The 21,555-nt window shown below is 49.6% G+C and overlaps 3 protein-coding genes and 2 pseudogenes across 4 annotated transcripts; 3 read left to right on the forward strand and 2 right to left on the reverse strand.

Annotated features, from left to right (window-relative positions):
- On the reverse strand, window positions 1–5,377 carry LOC136525874 (uncharacterized). Its single transcript, XM_066518718.1, has 3 exons — window positions 5,285–5,377; window positions 1,267–1,995; window positions 1–1,164 (listed from the first exon to the last, which is right to left on the reverse strand). Exons 1-3 carry the CDS (start codon window positions 5,375–5,377, stop codon window positions 1–3), a joined length of 1,986 nt encoding a protein of 661 aa, XP_066374815.1.
- Window positions 5,378–8,402: 3,025 nt separating this feature from the next.
- On the reverse strand, window positions 8,403–11,550 carry LOC136527885 (uncharacterized). 2 transcript variants are annotated; one of them, XR_010776944.1, is made up of 2 exons: window positions 10,359–11,550; window positions 8,403–8,687 (listed from the first exon to the last, which is right to left on the reverse strand). XR_010776944.1 is itself a non-coding variant. In XM_066520741.1 (1 exon), exon 1 carries the CDS (start codon window positions 11,360–11,362, stop codon window positions 10,457–10,459), a length of 906 nt encoding a protein of 301 aa, XP_066376838.1. In that variant the 5' UTR covers window positions 11,363–11,550; the 3' UTR covers window positions 10,183–10,456. The 2 variants fall into 2 exon arrangements, 1 of the variants encoding a protein (XP_066376838.1); XM_066520741.1 differs by lacking the exon at window positions 8,403–8,687 and having other exon boundaries at window positions 10,183–11,550.
- A 240-nt stretch (window positions 11,551–11,790) lies between these two features.
- Window positions 11,791–15,570, forward strand: LOC136528154 (uncharacterized; annotated as a pseudogene).
- A 781-nt stretch (window positions 15,571–16,351) lies between these two features.
- LOC136525875 (metalloendoproteinase 2-MMP-like) lies at window positions 16,352–17,555 on the forward strand. The gene has a single exon (XM_066518719.1). The coding sequence runs from the start codon at window positions 16,431–16,433 to the stop codon at window positions 17,553–17,555; it is 1,125 nt and encodes a 374-aa protein (XP_066374816.1). The 5' UTR covers window positions 16,352–16,430.
- A 1,295-nt stretch (window positions 17,556–18,850) lies between these two features.
- LOC136525876 (serine--tRNA ligase-like) lies at window positions 18,851–20,604 on the forward strand (annotated as a pseudogene).
- The last annotated feature ends 951 nt before the right edge of the window (window positions 20,605–21,555 follow it).

The raw sequence follows: 21,555 nt of genomic DNA on the forward strand, positions 1-21,555 counted from the left end.
TTAAGTCCACCACAAACCTAAACCCAGACCCCCCTTAGCACAAATTTCTGCAACACCTTCAGGAGAGCTTGTGATCACTTCAATATCAAGATTGTAACTGTCATCCTTTAGCTTCTGCACAATATGGGGCAAAATCTTTCCTTCAAACTTTCTGGCCACCCTCTTCCTATGGTTCCATTTGATCAATATCTTCTGTCTGATGGTGTCCATCAAGTCATCCAGATGCTTCTGCTTCTCACCCTTTATCCAGTTATTGAAAGACTCAGCCAAGTTGTTAGTCACATAATCAACTTTTGAGGCAGTGCCAAACTGGCTCCTAGTCCATAGCTTCTTGTGAGTGTCTTGAAGGTACTTCATAGCTTCTGCTTTGGCAGCAGCCATTGCCTGATAATGCTTATCAAACATATATGGACTCCAAGAATATGCAGAAGCCCACAAGTGCTCATCAAAAACTTTACCACTATACCTCTTCTTGAAATTCTGTACTAGATGGTACATACACTCCCTATGTTCAGCTTCTGGAAACACTTCACTAACTCCATTCATCACTGCCTGGCCACAATCTGTGGAGAAAGTAAGCCCAGGTGGACTGCCTATTGCTTCCTTCAACCTCCCCATGAACCATACCCAATTTTCATTGGTTTCAGAATCTATGACACCTACTGCTACTGGGTACATCCAGTTGTGCCCATCAACTGCACAGGAAATGCACAACTGGCCCCTAAACCTCCCAGTTAAAAATGTGCTATCTACTGCAAGATATGGTCTACAACCTCTAAGAAAGCCATCAACACAAGGTTTAAGTGCAAAAAAGAGCCTATTAAACCTTATCTTGTTATTGATGGTGTGGTGATCAATCACAACCCATGAACCAGGACTGGTTTCCTCTATCTGGGCCTTAAATCTAAAAAGATTGTCAAAACTTTTGTCCCATGGGCCATAAATCTTATCCATGGCAAGTAGTCTACCTTTGTATACTCTTTTGTAGGGCACCACAATCTTGTGCTCATCCTTCAATCTCCTTTGTAGTTCAGTGGCACCCACAGTCCCATCTTCCTTGAGCCAATCAACCACTTGATGACAGACCCAGAACTGAGTCACTCCTACACAGACTCCTTGCCTCCTGGCGCTCTGGCACTGATGGGAAAATGGGTTCCTCTTTATCTGCAAAACAAATATACATTCCGCAGTTACTGCATGCATTTGCAAAAAGTAATAACAGAACCAAATTACTATCATCATTTACAAAAAGTACATACACAATACCTTAACAGTTACACCATCCTTCAGAGTTGATGCATGGATTCTCCACGGGCAACCATCATTCTGGGCAGTGCAGGTTGCCCTATACCTTCCTGTGTCACTTGCCTCAATGTTATAATGGTACTCATGTTTCACAGAATGTGTAGCTAAAGCCAGCTTAAAGGAAGGAATGTCTGAATAAACAGTGCCTACAGCCATAGGAGGGTCCTTCTTGTCATAATCAACATCAGGCATTTGTTCAGGTTCTTTATCTTTAATAATATCATCTAAGTCCTCTACTTCACTATCATCATCAGACAAGGATTCATCGTCAGAGTCATCACTGTCTGAACCATCAGAACTTTTAGGCTGCCTTTGCTTACTGCAAACTTGACTGTGAGGTTTGGTAGGTGGGGGATGTTGGGGGCCAAGGTCAATGTACAACCCTTCCTCATCAACACCCACATGCTCATTGGATGGGTTTGGGTTAGCCAGATATTCAGGTTCAGCACATTCACTCTGGGTGGCACTCTGGGAGGCATTGCTTGCTTCTGCTCTGGTAGGACAGTGGACTGAAGGAGTGAATGAGGCTTCAACAGAGTTGGCAGGGGGACTAAAATCCCAATCAGGAATCTGAGGCTCACTAGTTGGCCTATTATAGGCAACAGTCAAGAAACAACACTTTGATTCATTACTTTTAGCAAACATTTCACGCATATCTTGGTCACTCCTTACTTCAACGTTGACCTTACTCTGATTGTAGAAATAAAACAGTCGAGCTACCTCACCGAAATCGGGTGGATACTTGTCAACATCACGAACCAGATCTTCGAAGTTAGTAAGCTCAGCATCCACAACTTTGTTCAAAAAAACCACCGAGCACGCGAATTGGGAGTAACAATCCGCATTTCTAGGTTGAAGCTATTGTCTGCGTCCATCCTACAGATGAACAACAAGGAGCACGCAATCAAGGAGAACGCAAACAACGGGGAACAACACCACAATCAACAAGACGGACCCTAAGCATCCACATTCACAACTACCCGACCTAATCGATCCATACCAAGGAGCATGCAATCTAGGGGGAATAACACTCACCCGGCAGCTCGCAAGTTCGGTCGCTCGCCCGCACCCTTCTTCACCGCCATACGCGGCCAATCCTCTGGATCCACGGTGAACTCCAAGCAGGACTACCCCATTCGACTCCAGAAGCACGGGGGATTGATCTTCTTCTCAACCCGCCGCCGCCGCTAGGGTTCCGTGTCCGCCGCCGCCCGCCTCAGCTAGGGTTTGGGGGAAGAGAACGAGAGAGAAGCGAGAGTGAGAATACGATGGCGGTCAAGGTCGGTCAACACGGCCTCTCCCTCATAGAAGGGTAAGATGGACAAATTTCTTGTCCGGTCCCACCTGTCAGGGCTTTGAAACTGTTAAAACCAAACAGAACGTGGACGGAATGGCTTGGGGGGCAAAGAAATAAAGTGTCATGGCACCTAGGTAAGTCCGAACTTTTTAGTGGCATGTAGAAAAATGCCATCTTTTTTAATGGTACACAGTAAAAAGGCTCGAAGCCAAAGACCAACGGTTGAACACTTGAACCCAACAATAGGTCATGTGAGAACAACATACCATGCTACTTAAGAGATGTAGTGTCAAGAGTGATCTTTCTGCAGAATTGCCTTCCAAATCTGAGACACTCCTTTTGTAGCCATCTGAATTTTCAAAGATGCCACTGTTGATCAAGCTTGGCTCTTAACATGTAAATTCTCTCCACGAAAGCAACACGTATGAAGCAGACAACACAGCTAGATATAGGGGGGCCTCCTTTCTGCCTACTTCTAGCCTCCTTTTCTTCTAACTACGAGTGATTAAATAGCAGTAGAACAACATGCTAGATAACAATGTCATGGAAAAGATTGGCAGATAAACCACACGACTGGTGGTACAACTTGCCCAAGGCCTATCTGTAGCTGGTTTGAAGCTTGTGGATTGCTTGTGATAGATCAAGAGGAAGCAATGGTGATATGGATGAGTCCAATGTTTTCATCTATTGTGATGCTTCAAATAATTCACACTGAGGTTTATGCAGTAATCTAATCAAATCGTTATCTCTAAGCCATGATCTCCGGCTTGGTAGGATTGAAATAACACTTTGTTTTGTTGTAGTTTATGCTAACTGCGAGTTTGACAATTGTCATATTGATGTGGCCAATGAGAAATAGCCAATGAGAAATGATTCTATTTTCCTGGCGCATGATACAGTTGTCTAGTATATGAAGGACAGTACTCCCTCTGTCCCCGAATAAATTAATTCCTAGAATCCGTGCCACTAACTCTATAGAAAAAAGTAACATCTAAAATGAGAACATTATGAAAATATATTATATACAATATCTAATGATACTAATTTGACAAACTAAATCTTGACGTTTTTTTCTAGAAATTTGATCAAAATTTAAAAAGTTTGACTTAAGACAACTCTAGAAATCTATTTATTTAGGGATAGAGGGAGTAACTGCTTCGCCTCAAACCAAAGGACAGTAATAATGGTACTGTGCTGTCGCTAAAAATGTGCAGGTGAGGGGATATCAATGTAAGTTTTGTTCTCTCAATAGGTCACGACCCAAAACTCAATATTTTTTTTCTCTTGAACACATAAGAGAGCTACATATCATTATATTAAGAAGAAGATAGGAGTCTAACAAGACTCAGAAATCAGAATCCCATTAGGGCATGATTTACTACTAACCGAGAAACAAGGAACTTCGACTAGCGACCTAAACACCACACTATGGCCAAATACGTCCAAGACCTTTATCCCCAGCCATGCACCAGAATAAAATGAACTAATCCTGGATTCAAAGCAAGAAAAGTATAGAAGAAAATGAATTAAGGGGGTGACCAAGAACTACCCACGGGGTTCCCATTTACATCCCCTATGATTAGTGGGCATGCAACAGGAGAACAGATCAGTATATCACAGCCAGGGTGATATTGCACGTTCACCATTAGTGGAAGAATGAGTGCTGCAAAGTGGGGAAATGGATTAAGAAGAAAAGAAAAAAGTATGTTGTTGGTGTTTTGAATCGCCGGCTAGTAAATTTCTAGTTGCACGTCTGACCCGGATGGCTGTGCTCGGAGGACACAGGGATTTATAGTGGTTCGGACAGATCGTCCCTACGTTCAGTCTGCTGCTGCTCGTGTTACCAGGCACTTGGTTTGTAGCAGGGGTTACAAACAGGCAAGAGAGAGAGAATGTCCTAAGTCTCTGGTGAAAAGAGTGGGTCTGGTTGAGCGCTTTGTCTACTGTCGAGTGCCTAAGCCTTCAGCTGCTCAGACGTGTTAGATGTGTGAAAAATATGCCCCCTCTATGGGGTGCCCTTGCTTTCCCTTTTATAGATGAAGGGGAAGATGCAGGTTACATCAGAGAGAGAGAGAAAGAGACGAGGAGAGGAAGGCTTTCAAGATTGCAACGTCTTCCATCTCCTTTACGCGGGTCCCGACGACCCTGTAGATGACGACGGGGATGGCTCCACGTCGCGGCCCTGTTCGTCACTGACGCCGCGGGCGTCGTCAGCCAATCGTGGCGCTTCCATCTCGTCCTAGCGGACGGCATGGCTCGTTGACGTCTCCGCCTGAGGCCGTACGGGGAGTAGGAAGTACAGCGCCGGTACGTCCGATGCTGTTTGGCGACGTGCGTCCTCAGACGTGGCCCGTCATGGGAGCGTTTTCGGTCTCCTTGCGAGTCCAACTCTCGAGCCCCCGCGCAGCAGCAAGGGTCTGGTCAAGGGGTCAACTCGTCTTAAGGTCGTCCTCCCTCAAGCGTTTTTTCGATAAAACGGAGAGGTTGAGCCGTGCTAGTTTTTTCTCGATGGACGAACTATGGTGCTTGGTGTGCTGTTAACGAGCAAATTCGAGTGGGGCCCCAGCTTCCCGTTCACGGGGGTCTGGCATGGGTCAACTGGTGACCGACTCCAGATTGCAATCTTGCCGTCGATAGCAGGCTCCCCTCTTCATGTTTTGGCGCACCAAACTGCAATCTTGCCTTCTCCGTCTTTTCGCTGCCGTCGTTCGGATCTGCTGCCTCTGCTAGTCTGCCGCCAGCACCCCAGATCCGTAGCTTTCGCTTCTCCACCATCGCCAAAAAGTCCTCGTTCCTCCGTCTTTGCTTTCCATGGAGTCATGGTACCGCTCCGATGTCACCCATGCACGCATGGAGGGCCTCGTCAAGCGCGGTCTTCTTCGCGGGAGGACTGACGCGATGGAGTGGCTGGTTCCCAGCCACGAGGAGGTGCCGATGCCGCCCGATGGTTACATCGTCTCCTTCGCGCCCTTCCACGAGCGTGGGCTCGCGATCCGCCCTCATCCGTTCTTCCGAGGGCTGCTGCACCACTACCAGGTCGAGCTGCGGCACCTCAATCCCAATGGGATCCAGCACATCGCGGCCTTTATCACGATGTGCGAGGGGTACCTAGGGATCGAGCCACGCTTTGAGTTGTGGAGGTACTTCTTCGCCATCTCTCTGCACTGGAAGAAGGATAGAGGCGGGGAGATCCCGATGCCGATGTGATGCGCGGGCATCCACCTCCGGGGGCAGCCGAGTACATGCCATGCTAGTTGTCTAGATCCAACAAGGGGTGGCACACGCAGTGGTTCTACTTGAAGAACGATCCTGCCGCCTCCTTGCCGGACTTCACCGTGCGCTTGATCGATGAGGCGCCACCGACGTAGCCATGGGGGCCACCCGACAAGGAGAAGAGGAGGATGCGCGACATCCTCGAAGCCTTCGTGTTGCTGAGGAGCCACGGCCTTCGCTGATGGCGCGCGCCCTCCCGTTGTTCGGGATGGTGCCCATCGTGGAACTCAGCGAGACGGTGCTCGCTCAGAGGCCGCTTCGCAACAACAAGATTGCGTAGCACGTCAAGGAGGAGATGGGCAAGTCCATTGCCATGTTCTCGATCCCGGGACATCCCGTGATGCGGCCGGAGCCGGGCTTCATCGAGCTGCTGGTGGATTTGGGCTTTCGGGCCTCTGTCGCGCCGCTGCCGGAGCATGTGGCCGTGAGGGCGGTGAACCGTGTCGCAAATGAGCGGAGGAAGAAGGAAAAGGACAACAAGGAGAGGAAACAGCGGGAGAGGGAGCGGGCGAAGCTGTAGCTTGGGAAGCGGCGCCAAGGCTCAGTCGGAGGAGGAAGAAGAAGAGGAGGGGGGCGATGGCTCTGGGTCGCCCATCCCGTGGGACGATCTGGCCGGCAGGGACGAGGACCCGACTTTGCCTTGGGCGGGGCCCTTCCCGTGGCATCTCCTGGAGCAAGAGAGGGAGGACTCACCCCCGAAGCCTTCTACGACGCCCCCGGAGCCGAGGAGAGCCGGTGGCTCCGCCTCGTCCGAGCCTCCTGAGCAAAAGGATGGCTCGAAATGGCAGCGCGACGAGGAGTCACAGCCGGGGTCGGGCAGGCCGGCCCCGAAACGTCAGCGCCCGACGGCGTCAAGGTAAGTTGAGAGGTTTTTTTTTTGTTTTTTGACGATTTTTTGTCGCGAACTAACCGCCGTGCCTTCCGCAGCGTTGGGGGCGCGGCACCCTCCTGAAGCTAGCGCCAAAGAAGACCCTCGCCCTTCGGTGGGTGCGCCAGGACCCGTCTGGCGTCACGCCAGAGGCTGGTGGGAGCGTGGCCGGGGCGACCACGAGGGCGACCAGGGGAGGCGCAGCCGTCGGCCACGTCTACGGGTCGGCAGGTAGCGGAAAACGTGTCCTAGGCGCCCGTGGCAGGCGTGATGCGGCCAAACGTGGTCGCGATGCCATAGGCGGAGACGACGCGGCTAGAGCCGTCGTCCACACTGGCGGGCGCGTCAGTGATGGGGCAACCAGGGCTGTCGTCTGGGCAGACGGCGACACCGGTGGCAGGATGGATGGAGGAGGCCACGCCGGGTGCACCCTCGGCAGGCGCGATGGCGGGGCAGGCTTCCTCATCCACGTCGCCCATCCCCTCTACTGCTGGGGACCCGCTCCAAAGGAGTGGCGGGGCAGGCTTCCTCGTCCACGTCGCCCATCCCCTCCGTGGGGTGCCCTGCTTTCCCTTTTATAGATGAAGGGGAAGATGTAGGTTACATCGGAGAGAGAGAAAGAGATGAGGAGAGGAAGGCTTCCAGGATTGCAACGTCTTCCATCTCCTTTTACGCGGGTCCCGTCGGACCCTATAGATGACGACGGGGACGACTCCACGTCGCGGCCCTGTTCGTCACTGACGCCGTACGCGGGCGTCGTCAGTCGATCGTGGCGCTCCATCCTGTCCCAGCGGACGGTATGGCTCGTTGACGTCTCCGCCTGAGGCCGTACGGGGAGTAGGTAGTACAGCGCTAGGCACGCCCGATGCTGTTGGCAACGTGCGTCCTCAGACGTGGCTCGTCGTGGCCGCAGGTCACATCAAGACGCGCCTGCTCCCCTTCTGGCGTCAGAAGTTTGACCCTGGACTCGTACTTTCAGACCCGTAATGGTTGGGGCGGTACAGACCTCTGTCGGGCGAGGGAGAGCCCGCAGCCCTCGGGGGTCGGGCGAGACGAAGTCCTGTGCCCTCGAAGACAGGCGAGGCGATGCCCACGCTCTCGGGCTTGGGCGAGACAGAGCCCGCACTCTCGGGATCGGGCGAGGCAAAGTCCGCGCCATCAGGGGTCGGACGTGACGGGGTTCTCGCCCGAGGGGTCGAGCGTGACAGGGCTTCTCGCCCGAGGGGTCGAGCGAGACGGAGCCCACGTCCTTCGGTCGGGTGACACGGATCCCGTATCCTTGAGGTCGGGTGAGACGGAGCCCGTGCCCTCGGGGCCAGGCGAGACCAAGATACGCTCTTGACCATCCGAGGGAGTTAGTGTTCGCGGCCATTAGCTTCCTTCTTCCGGGTATCCCTGATACTGATACCTGGCACATGTACTCCCAAAACGACAAGAAAATCCATATTAGGTGTAGACATTTCTACATAAGCGATAACTTCCTGTTAGAATGTTTCCATGAATGAGATCCGCATTGATGACTAGTGGATTCAGAGCTTGATTTTATTTTGACTGCTATGGTGCTACCATCTGGACACACACTTTTCCAAGAAACTGCCATCATAGTCTAAATCATTCTGTTCACAAAATTAAATTAACTCAGCTGGAGATTATTTTCCGCAAATCATTCTCATGAAACTTTTTGAAACACATCATTTACAAGAAGGCAGAAAGTCACTTACTAAACACAGATGTCAGCCTAGTTCTTGTAGCTGACTGGCTGCCTATTATAATCGACTTACTGCATATGGATCCATTGTCTGTTAGTGGATCTAGATCTGAAATTTTGGTGTGCCCTGAGACTGTTTGCTTGGTTACTTTCTGGTATGGTTTAGCAGCAGGCAAAAGCACACATTGGTATATTTTGTACCTCAATCACGGTGGAAATACTCTAATCCTGTCGACCTTTAAGCAAAACAACAAAACATTACTAGAGCAGTAGAAAGACAGATAGAAGACTATGCTGATGTAGTTTGTTTACCAAGAAAAATGAAAAACAACCATATAATGCATTGCTGAAACTAGAGGTGCATTGAACCAGTTGTGGATTAAAATCAATGATAGAGAGAATATCTTGTGTTTGACAAGCATGGCCTCATTTAGTAGCCACTAGTAAACACAGATATAAATAGAATCATCTTTGCTATCAGCATCATGGGCAGTTCTGCAGGCAATCCTCAGCATGCATTTCTAGCTGAAATAAGAAACCTTAATCTTGCATAGTTGCATCGAAAAAGCTGAAGTCACCAACGAAAAAGAACAACTTTTCCCCAAGAAAAAAATGGAAGCAAATAAAACTGCAAAGAGCAAACACCTTTGCAATCTGTCATCCAGCCTCGGAAGCCAAATAGCTGAAACAATGAACCCCTCTGAATCTTAGTACCAATGGATCTTGATTTTAAGGCACAACTCACAAACCCAGCATCCACACAAGAACGGACAATGCATTTCACATCACCCTAAATGCTTCAGAAACCAAATACCTAGGCACAAACTACCACGATATCACCAGAAAGAAGTTGCAACATCATGTACCGTTTAGCTGCCCTATATCCCCTCCACCACAGGGATACGTTTCAACTCATTTGATGATCTAAAGTCAGCTATGTCACCATGCTACACTGTGTGTATTGGATCGGGGCAACTGATGCCACCATCAGTGGCTGAAGCTAGAGCAAATTAGAGGGTGGTGCACTTGCCTTGTGGGTGCATAGACTTGTGCTATAGGTGGTGCATATATGGTGAAATTTTAGAAAAAACCCCCATTGTTGTCACAAATTTTGGGTGGTCCATTTGCACCCACTAACTTCTAGCTAGTTTCGCTCCTGGCCACCATGGTCATGACTCATGAATGTATCACCCATACCAGACCACCAGTATTCACAGGCAGCTGATACTTGGTAGATTGGTCCACATCAATCCAGCAAATGCTCCTCCCAAGTGTGACCAGTGGCAGTTGCTCTACGAGGGATTGAAGCACTTTGCAATATCGGATTGCAAATGTGCTTAACAAATTCCACACCTAATTATAGGCTAAGGGTATCCATTTCTTGTGAAGAAAATATAACAATTAATTGACAGATTCACAGAGTGGATGTCATCGTGAGCAAAGCCATGAGTCAGAATGTGGGTATTCTATGTGAGATGAGCCCATAATGGGGAAAGGAACTGAAGTAGGAGAGGAGGATTATAGCAGTCAGTTTTCATCCAAATTCACAGAGTAGCACATTGTCGACTAATCTAAATTCTAAAAAGAATAATTTGATCATTTCACTAGCAGCAAAAAGAATGATGTAACTCTGAACAGATACATCTATGCATCAGGACTTTAAAAATATCATTAAAAAGAAACTGAAGCAGTTATCAATTGTTAGACAATAAAGTAAGTGGAGAATACAAATTGATCTCAAAGTTGAACATGTGTTAACTTTATTTCTGAAAGATCTATCTGAACCCAACAAATTACAATATTTTACAGATATTAACTCTAATCTATGCAGATCAAACTAATCAAGATTTCTTTCCACATATATTAACCAAATATCAGAAAGTGAAAACCATATGAAAATGACATACCAAAACACACAAGCATGGAGCCCCAGTGTGCTGGAGCTCTGTCGACATCCTCTTCCACTTGGCTAAACGACAGAAGAACAGCGCCCAAATTTCATCTGTCACTTGGAACCGGGTTCGTGCAGTGGGATCTCGTCATGGGACTCCGCGCCATTTGCCACTGGAGCTGCTGTAGAGGTGATCGCTTCGTCTTCCTTCTCCTCATCCGAATCCAGTGTGAACTGTGACATGATCGGCATCCCCTCCATCTGCACCTCCTTGCCCAGAACACTATACCCGCTCGGGGGTCGGTTTGCCCTGGATAGGACTGCCGCATAAGCGGCCGCGCCGGCAATCACAAGCAGCGCGAGGTGGCCGTTGAACTGCAGCGTGGCGACAGACCGCGCGCGGTGGTAATCCTCGTGGGTGCGGCACTTAATGGTGTAGTCGGCGCGGCTGGCGGCGTGGAGCGCACAGCCCTGTGCGATGGCGCTGGTGAAGAAGGAGAAGCCCATCTGCAGCATCCACGTGCCCTGCAGCGCCAGGCCCGCCGCGCGGGCGAGCCGCGGCGTGGCCTCCCCTGGCCGGTGCGCGGCGAGCAGCGTGGCGCCGAGGCAGAGCGCAATGGGGGCGAGGAGCAGGTCGAAGTACCGGTTCTCGATCCCGGCCGCGGTGGAGGGGCGGCGGTGCGCGAAGAGGAGCAGCTCCTGCGCGAAGGCCGCGGCGAGGAGGAGGTCGAGGAGGGGGAAGGGCAGCGGCGCGGCGAGCGGCACGAAGGGCGCGAGGGAGTAGAGGAGAAAGAGGGCCGAGGCGGCGAGCGTGGGGAGCGAGAGGTGGTGCGCGGAGACGAGAGCAGAGATGAGGCAGAGGGCGGAGAGGGCCGCGGCGACGAGGTGGCGGAGGTGCAGCGGCGTGGAGAGGCGGCGCGGGAGGAACCGGAGCGGCGGGACGCGGAGGGGCAGGGACTCGAGCGCGGCGAGGGCCAGGAGGCCCAGCCCGGCGCCCGAGTAGGCGACCAGACCCGGCATGGTGGGAAGGATGGGAGCTTGCTTGCCGCGCGCCGGGCCGCTTGTCGTGGTTGCTGCCGGCGCGGGCGGGTGTGCTGCGGGGCGGCGGATCTGAGCGCCGGTAGGGGAGGGTAGGCGAAGGGGGGTGGCCCGGTTGGCAGCCAGTACTTGTCTTTGGAGCAGGTTGGGCTATCGGCGATCGCATCGGGGGAGCTGCTGGCTGCGACCGACCGGCCGTCTCAGTTGACGACTTGTGCGAGTCGCTGTCGAGTGGGCCCACCCGTTAGCTGCTCGTGCTCGTCCAAGTGTCCACCTGTGGGTCCCGTGAGGAAAGACGAGACACGAGAGTCGATTCGAGCAGAAAGCATCTCTGGATAACGCGTGTGAGAAATACGTTTTCTCTGCTAAAGCACGTATCCACTTGACAAACCCCATCCAAAGCCCCGCGGCCGCCGCCGCGAGAGATGTCGCTCTGCTATTGCAGCAGCAGCAGCAGCACCGCCGCCGGCCGCGGCGTTCTCCTTCCCTAGCCTCCTCCTCGGGCGGCGCCACCGTCCGCGTCACCCCCTCCTCAACCGCCGGACCACTGCGACCGTCGCCTCCTCCTCTGCCGCCGCCGCCACCACCTCCTCCCTCTCGCCGCCGCAGCAGCGCCAGGTCACCGTCTTCGTGGACACTCTCCTTGAATGGAACCAGGTCAGTGACCCGAACCCCTGAGCTCCGCAGCTACCACACCTGACATCCCTAGGCACGGAACGCTTCCCACGGCGAGGCGCTGTCCCTGCGCGTGCGTCTCTCACTCTCTCGAATCTGTTCAGAGGATGAACCTCACCGCCGTCACCAACGAGGCCGAGGTCATGACGCGCCACGTGGCGGACTCCCTCGCCATGCTGCCACCGCTGGAGCGCGCGTACCGCGGCCGTTCCACCTCCGCTGGCGGCGCCATCGACGGGGTCAGCCTTATCGACGTTGGCTCCGGCGCCGGGCTCCCGGGCCTGATCCTTGCCGTTGCGCGGCCGAGTAAACACCCCTCTTTTCCAGTTAATTGGTGTTGTGATGTGGCTGGGAAAACTAGTTGTGGTTGATTTGGTTGTTGCAATCTCGATTTGTTTCCTTGGTTTCAGGCTGGAAATTTACACTGTTGGAGTCGATGCGGAAGCGATGCACCTTCTTGGAGCATGCCGTTGAAGCCATGGAATTGTCAAATGTGGACGTGGTGTGTGACCGAGCTGAGGTAAGATGGTTTTAAGGCTTAGCATATGCTATTATGCTGCCAAATATTTATGGCGTACATACCGACAGCTCATATAGACAAAAGATAAAATGCATAATTTAGAAGATATCACAATTCCATGTTTGATTGTACAACAAACATGATAAAACATGCTGCAGTACAAAATAAATTCATTGACATCACCCCAGTGTAGCAGTGCTCGTTTAACAAATAGATCATTTCATGCAATGAATATAGGACTAAAGTTTTTAAATAGATGTGTGAATTAGACTCCGCAAAGAAAACATTCAATGTTGCACATAACACAAAATCTAATTGGCCTCAAATTCTAATCAAGAAACCAAGGTAGTACTGTAGCAACCATGTCAGATCTACAGTAAGAATACCTAAAACTTCAATACATAAGGTGGGGTATCAGTCAGATTTCTTGTAGTATGAACGGGTATATTTATTCAAAATCAAAATTATGGCATCACCAAATTTATCTAGTCTGCTTTGACTTAATCAAGCAATGCTTCTCTCTTCCTTGGTTATATATATGAATTTGGAGCTATTAAAATATTGTGAAAACACAGCACATATTCCTTCTGAACCTTTTTACAGTATAAACACATGATGGTTATTGATCAAGGAACATTGCCATACAGTTGAAAGATGACAAACCATGGTCGTGAGGCTGAAGGCCAAGTTCAGTGTTAGAAGGCTAAGAAATTGAACTGGTTCCCTACAATAGTGTTGTAGCGTTCAACTGCTACGAGTGGCATCAGCCATCAGGCACACAACAAGCTTTTGATAGATAACATAGATTGTTCTGCAGCTCAAACAGAGTCCCTTCTATGCTCCTAGGATTGGGGAGTTCAGGATTGAAATAGAGCAAGGGCAGACTGGGGAAACGCTGCAAGCCACCTGCAAGACTGCAGCCTGCAGCTAGGCTTGTGACCTACTGTACTCTCTTCCGGCCATGGGTCATGGCCAGCCTCCAACGTCTGGCGGTCTAGCCTTCGCTACCCCATTGCTCAATTTGGCCATGCTGGCGCACCGCTGCTTGCCGGTCGACGCCTGTTGATTTGGCTGCCACCAGCTCTCTGCTCGGGTTTCGCAGGGACAAGAACGAGAGGAGAGGACAAGAGACAAGGGAGAGGGCATCACTGTGGGCACATGCATGCGAGAGACTGTAGATAGGTGCAGCTGCGCAGGCGATGAAGTTTGTTGGTCTGGGAGCACTGAGAAATGTACTTGGGCCACGCCTAAAGGGGAGTACTAGAATTTTTTTGGGAAACACCTAGGACCGTGGTCCGTAGATTGCACGTTTGTTGTTTTAAGAAATCTATATCTTTTGTTGCACTACTATAGTTGTTAGGTCTTCAATTCATTTGTGCTGATTCTACTATAGTTATTACTTATTAGTCCTTGAGTAGATATGCTTCTATTTGTTTCCGGGTGAAGAGATTGATTTTCTGGAAACACTTCTTGCCTACCATGAAACTAGCCATGGCACGCTTACATTGTTGTTATGTTACCTGCAGAGGAATCTATCTGCATTATTAAAAATAACCATTTTCTTTGCGTGGCTTTATAGGACAGAAAGTTGGCCAAAGTCTTGATTTCAGAGAAAAATATGATATAGTAGCTGCAAGAGCCGTTGCTGAACTGAAAGTTCTTGGTATGCGATATTTGAATTTATATTACAAGACCTGTTTTAGCAAATTATCTAGAGTCCTCTTTTGCAGCGGAGTATTGCATCCCATTGGTTCGCATTGGTGGTTTGTTTATAGCTGCAAAAGGACATGATCCCCATGTAAGTCTTGGATTTTCTTGTCTTACTAGCTGTGATACCATTGGACACTGCAAACACTTATCCACATAGTTTCCGAAACTATATATATTGCTTGCTCGGAATTGGATTCAGCACTTTAATTTCACATCTTTTTTTTTGGTACAGGAAGAAGTAAGAAATGCAGAAGGTGCAGTACGGAAATTGGGTGGTTCCATGCTTGAGTTATGTAATGGTATTGTCTCCTGCTTTTAAGTGTGCAGAAGGATTTTGTGTTCTTGCAATTTTATTCTCTCACTTTCTCTTGTAAAAAAAGGGGCATTGGTCTTAGGGAACTGATAAAATGTGACTTGGTGTGCATGACACGGTTAAGAAAAAAAAAACCTCCATAGTCTATTTAGTGTCCACAGAAAAAAATCATAAAAGTTCAGTGTTCTACAGAGCAAAATAAATAAAAAAAGTATTAGATGAATTAATAGCTCATATTGCCTATAGTGAATTCCCCTCCTTGACTATAGCTCGCTGGTGTACTTTCAACGTGATACAGTACTATTGTCTATTGCTACTTTGCATTTTTTAAGCATTTTATCATTTCATCAGTAAATTCTGGAATGAGATATCCTATGGTAGTTGAAGTCAAACACAAATGTTGACCTCATTCATGTGCTCATTATTATTGTACACCATTATTTTGCTCCAACATCATCCAGCCTTTCAGGTTGCAACAAAACATAAAGCTGGTAACATGTTAAACCTTTTTGTTCTCAGTTGAATCAATGGGACCTCATGGTCAACGAACAGCTGTTATATACATCAAAGAACATGCCACTCCAAAAAAATACCCGCGCCTTCCAGGTATTTCCATGTGCCACCATGAAAAGCATCACATTTCAGAAATTTCTGTAATCTGAAACATTCCATTGGTCCCATCCAGGTACTCCTTCTAAGATGCCATTATGAGAAGCGTGTTATTGTTGTTGTTGTAGACCTTTTCCATCAATTAAAGACCATAATTGTGGTTGACCGACCTAGTTCATAGGTCATCTACTGGAAGATGTCTTTGTTAGAAGGATGGGTTTCTGGACCACCTTGGAATCCAGTAGCTGTTAACATTTCTTTGTTCCAATGTGTTGCTCTCCCCCTTTTTTCACACTGTTTTCTCGGGTTGGTGTTAAGTAACCACTAAACTGAATGACGCTAAGAAGTTTTTACTGCTGCTCTTGTAACTGTCGGAACTGGAAAATTCCAGTGTTGAAATATATTGGTGATGATAGTAGGGATATATTTGTGGATAGAACGTAGCAAATGAGGTATTAAGGATTTCTATCAATCAATAAGAAGAAGAATAGTCATACGAGGACATGGAGCCGTAGCCCTTCAACTGCGACGGCTCCAAGTTGTTCTTATGCCACCACGAATGTCCCTTGTCCATATCTCAATGACTCTTTCTGGTTTCTTTCTAGTTGGACTAGGGCCCTTCAACAATTTCGTCCCTGTTACTTACAAAAAAACAATATCAAGCGCTAATTGCTACAACTCATGCACATGGGCACTATCATTGCCCTCTCCTAAACATTTTTTCTTTGCCTGTAGCGCTATACCAACTTGATTACTTGAGTAAGAACAACGAAGCTTCTTCACATACTTTCCCAGGAGCAAGTCCTCACAGGCCCTGTCACTAACATATTGACCATTATACACACAACAAACACGAAACTCATTCCCCAGCTTGACCCAACCAAACTCCGCACCAATCATGCTCATAGTTTTCAAGGCGTTCAGGCGTACCCAGCTCGCCTGGGAAACAGTAGCGCCTCGTGGCCTAGGCGTGGAGAAATACTGGATGAATTTGTTAGAGAAAAATACTGTTTCAGATGAAAAAATAAGCGAATCAAGTCGAGTTTAAGGTCACGCGAACGGGCCAAAATGCTACAGAGAAGGGTTCCTGTTCTCCCATCTTTAGCCGGCTGACCAAATAGTCGTCTTTGGACGACCCGTCACCCTTCAAAAACATCGCCCAATTGTCCCGCCTCATCCATTCTTCCTCAGAGCTTCTTCCCCTTCTCCCCCGAAAGGTTGCAATGGCCAGCATCACCACCTCTCCTCTCCTCCTGGTCGCCGCCATGGCGGTGGCGATGCTTGTCGTCGCACCAGTTTCGTCGGCCGACTTGCCATCTGGTTTTGCTTCCATCGCGTCCAAGATCCCAAACCCTTGGTCGGCGTTCCAGAACCTCACCGGTTGCCACTTCGGCGAGCAGCAGCGGGGCCTCGCCAAGGTCAAGGACTACCTCTCCCACTTCGGCTACCTCCCCGAGTCGTCCGGGTTCAACGACATCTTCGACGCCGACCTGGAGGAAGCCATCAAGGTGTACCAGCGCAACTTCGGCCTCGACGTCACCGGAACAATGGACGCGTCCACGGTGGCCCAGATGATGGCTCCGCGGTGCGGCGTCGCGGACATCATCAACGGCACGTCCACCATGGGCGGCGGCGCCGGCACCTCGTCGTCGCACGTCCACGGCCGGAACCTCTTCACCTACTTCCCGGGTTCCCCGGCGTGGCCGCGCTCCAAGAAGAGCCTCACGTACGCCATCACGCAGACCTCCCTGACGTCCATCGACCGGGCGACGCTGAGCCAGGTGTTCGCGCGCGCGTTCGCGCGGTGGTCCGCGGCCACGACGCTCAACTTCACGGAGACCGCGTCGCCGAAGGATGCCGACATCACTATCGGCTTCTACGCGGGGGACCACGGCGACGGCGAGGCGTTCGACGGGCCCCTGGGCACGCTGGCGCACGCCTTCTCCCCGACGGACGGGCGGTTCCACCTGGACGCCGCCGAGGCGTGGGTCGCCACCGGCGACGTGTCGCGCGCGTCCTCGGACGTGGCCGTGGACCTCCAGTCCGTGGCGGTGCACGAGATCGGGCACCTCCTCGGCCTCGGCCACTCGGCGGAGCCCAACGCCATCATGTACCCGACCATCACCTCGCGCACCAGGAAGGTGGACCTGGCCGAGGACGACGTCGCGGGCATCCAGAACCTGTACGGGGGCAACCCCAACTTCAAGGGCGTCGCGCCGCCGGCCACCAGCAGCCGGGACATGGACAGCGCCGCCAGCGCAAGCTCCCGACCGTGGACCGCGTTGGTCGGCGCCGTAGCCGTGGCCGCTGGGCTCGTGGTAGCGTGGATAGTGATCGGCAGTTTTTAGGCTGACCTTTTTACTCTGTTTTTTTTTTACTTTTACCTTAGCTGATTTAAATTCTTGCGTGTAGATCGATCAGTAGATACATTTTTAATTTATATACTTGTTATACATACAGACACATAGAATCTAATCCTATTGCGTAAAAAATGATGTGTGAGGTGGCACTATCGTTGATGAATGATGACTGAGTTTTGGGGTTGGTGACATCGAGATTGGCGCAGAAGGCAGAACGCGTCCGCGTGAGACAACTCGTCGTCCATTTGCCGTCCGTGTTTCTTGTGCGATTCGAATTATGGTTGGTGAGTGTCCACCGATGTCCCGTGCGGTCATGTCTCATGCCATTCAGATGCCGAGCCTCTCACCCGACGCGCACGCTGCTGCGGATACGGACCCACAGTCTTCCCCCTCCTTGATCATCTTCTTCCTCCGTGCAGCCCCTGCCTCCGTCCACCTCGACCACCGCCCAGCCCACCGGTGACCTTTTCGCTCGCTGTGCCATCCCCGTTGAACCATCCCGTCCTTTCCTAATCCTAATCAGTGAATTCGTCCGGTTACTCCTCGCCCTCGCCACGGGCACCGCCCATCCGATTGTCTACCACCACCCGCTCGGCGGCACCACCGCCGCCTCACTTGTCGCCCCTCAACCCGCCACCACCGTCAGACCCTTCTCTTTCTAAGCCTGCTGGCCATGGAGGGCTTCCTGAAAACCCTAACCACCACCGCCTCAGCCTCCGGCGACCTCGTTGCCGGCTGTCCCACCCACCACCCGCCCCTTTTGCATTTGGATTCGCTGCCATCCTCGCGCGTGCGGCATTTGGGGTAGTGACGCACACACGCCAAATAAGAATTTGGTGCAGACGCAGGTCTTTAGAGGCACCACATCATTCACAATCAGCAACGGCCGATGCACTACTCTTTTTCTCCCCCTAGAGCCAGGATTGGAGGACATCTGATTTTTTTTTTTGAGAAGGATTGGAAGATATCTGATGACAGGCAGGATTATTTATCTAATAAAATTATTTAAATACGCAGCTCAGAGCAGGGCCCGCCCTGGACCCCCAATTTGATGGGCCCCGCCCCAGATATACAAACACTAGTTTTTTTTTTTTTTTTTGAGCAGATACACACTAGGTATAGTAAAGTAGTATTAGGCCTCCTCAAGTTGCCGTGAGTCCACCACCGGCGAACGATTAGCGAGTTCTCCTCGATCTGCCGGCCGGTGTATATACATTCCCGGTTCTGGATCATCACGCCTCACCTGCACCCAACAAATTTTCCGTCCAAAGTCATCCGCCAAGATGCTAGACATCAATCTATTGCGCACGGGAGAGAACAAATGCGACGGCAAGCCGGATCTTGTCCGCCTGTCTCAGCTGAATCGTTTTGCCTCTGTCGAGCTAGTTGACGAGGTCATTGCCCTCGATGAAGCATGGCGCCAATTGCGCTTCGACTTGGACAAGGACCGGCAGGAGCTCAACGTCGCTAGCAAGAAGATTGGAAAGCTCAGGACAGGCAAGCAAGAGGAGGAGGCGCAGAAGCTCATGGATAGCACGAACGAGATCAAGAAGTGTCAGGCTGCCATGGAAGCCGAGGAGCGGGAGGCAAAGGCCAAGCTTGAAGCCAAGCTCATGACTATTGGCAACATCTTGCATGAATGTGTGCCCGTTAGCGACGACGAGGCCAACAATGTTCTCGTGCGTGGATTTGGAGAGAGGAGGGTGGGTGGAAAACTCATGAACCACGTGGATCTTTGCATAGCAACTGACATTGTCGAGTTTAAGAAGGGTGTTGCAGCTTCAGGTGGAAGGGGCTTCTATTTGATAGAGGAAGGTGCCCTCCTGAATGAGGCACTGCAAAGATTCTGCATAGCTTTCCTGAGAAAACGAGGCTATATGCCCTGTTTGGCCGGCAGAAATTTGGCTGAAACTGACTGAAAAACACTGTTCTGGCTGAATTGTTGTGAGAGAAAAATACTGTTCCGGCTGAAAAAAAGAAGCCGAACAAGTCGAATATAGGGTAAGACGAACGGGGCCGCATGACGAAGGAAGCCATGGGAAAGTGTGCTCAGCTATCACAATACGACGAGGAGCTTTACAAAGTGGAAGGAGAAGGGAAGTTCTTTATCGCCACGGCGGAACAACCATTGGCCGTCCTTCATCAAGGTGAGCAGTTTCATCCTGATCAGTTGCCAATTAGGTACGTTGGCTTCTCAACGTGCTTTCGGAAAGAAGCTGGTTCACATGGGCGAGACACAGCTGGTATCTTCAGAACGCACGAGTTCGAAAAGGTTGAACAGTTCTGCATCACAAGCCCAGATGGCAATGATTCATGGGAAATGCACGAAGAGGATGATTAGGAACGCGGAAGATTTCTACAAGGAGCTTGGCATAGCAGGCCATGTTGTCAGTGTTGTAATCCGGTGCTCTTAACAACTCCGCGGCGAAGAAGTATGACCTAGCTAGAAGGATGGTTCCCAGCATCGAAAACCTACAGGGAACTAGTGTCATGCTCAAATTGTACAGACTATCAAGCAAGGAGGCTCGGAATGACCTATGGCCAGAGAAAGCATGGTGACACAGTCCAACAAGTATGTTCACACACTCAACTCTACATTGACCGCTAACAGAGAGAACTCTCTGCTGTGTTCTGGAGACATACCAGAGAGAGGATGGTGTTCAGATTCCGAAGGTGCTGCAACCATATATGGATGGGATAGACTTCCATTCAAAAAAACTTCGGATGGAAAACAAGGTGGTCGCTTACGTTCAAAAAAAAGAAAAGAAAAGAAAAAAGAAACAAGGTGGCCGCCCCAATCTTTGAGCTCCAAATAAATGAAAATTGAGCTAGATGAGAGACGAGTCAAAATGCTAAGCTACTTCTACTCGATGAAGAAAAACTCTGCAATCTGCTACTTCTATTTTATTTTATTTATTTTAGATGTATTTTTTAAGGTCAACCGGGGGGGGGGGGGGGGAGGGAGGGGAGGAGAGGATCCCCACCTGAATTTGTATTACTCATTCACTGAATTTGTATTTTAGATAAGAATGGCTAATTCTATTTTATATTATGACATTTATGTTCAATTTGTAATAAGAAATAGTGATGATTAGTCATAATGTCATATGGTTTCATCACCAAAACACGAATCCGATCTCTGGTACATTCCACAGTTCTTTTCACTATAAAAAAGAATTTTTGAAGACAAGCCCCCCTTATTAACAGTGACAGACATCTTATGGTGTCGTCTTTGTAAATAATTGGACTCGCTCAAGCAAACACTCTCCTCTATTAATTAGTCATTAACACTGGCGAGGATTCTAAGATGAGCCACCTCTGTTAATCGACTATTAACTGAGGTGATCGCTCTATGACATCCGTCTCGTTAATCCATTAACGGATGTTGACTTCTTAAGATGCATATTACAAAAATGATTTTAAGAGAGAGTCTCTCTAATTAACAGAGACGAGCACATCTAGAGACCTATCTCTGTAAATGATTAGACGGCCTCCAGGAAAAAGCCCGCCTCTGTTAATCGACTTTTAATAGATAGAGGTGGACATCTATACATCTGTGTTTGTTAATTAATTAATAGAAGAAGCCCATCTCTGAAAATTACTATTAATAGAGGCAAACATTATAAGGGTCCATCTCTAAAAATTGATTAACATAGGTGGGCATGTTAAGCGGATCATCTTTAAAAATAGTTGCATCAAAAAATAATTCATGCCTTCAGATCCTATGGGCTTTGGTTGGGCCGAGCACAGGGTGGTCAACACTGAAAGTGGTCTGTATAATTCTGAAGGTGTGTTCGGAATGCATGAATTTTATAGAAATCAGTTCAATTCGTAAGAAACAAGCAAGGACATGAAAATTTTCTCGTGTTGCAAACAAGGCCTAAATGGCTAAAATGATGAACATTTTCTGTTCAACACGACCGCCTATACTCTAGTTCCCACCATAGTAGCGCCTAACAGAAAAGGAAGTATCCACTATTACAGATTT

The sequence above is a fragment of the Miscanthus floridulus genome, chromosome 19 (assembly GCF_019320115.1).
Source record: "Miscanthus floridulus cultivar M001 chromosome 19, ASM1932011v1, whole genome shotgun sequence".
Taxonomy (NCBI): Eukaryota; Viridiplantae; Streptophyta; class Magnoliopsida; order Poales; family Poaceae; genus Miscanthus; species Miscanthus floridulus.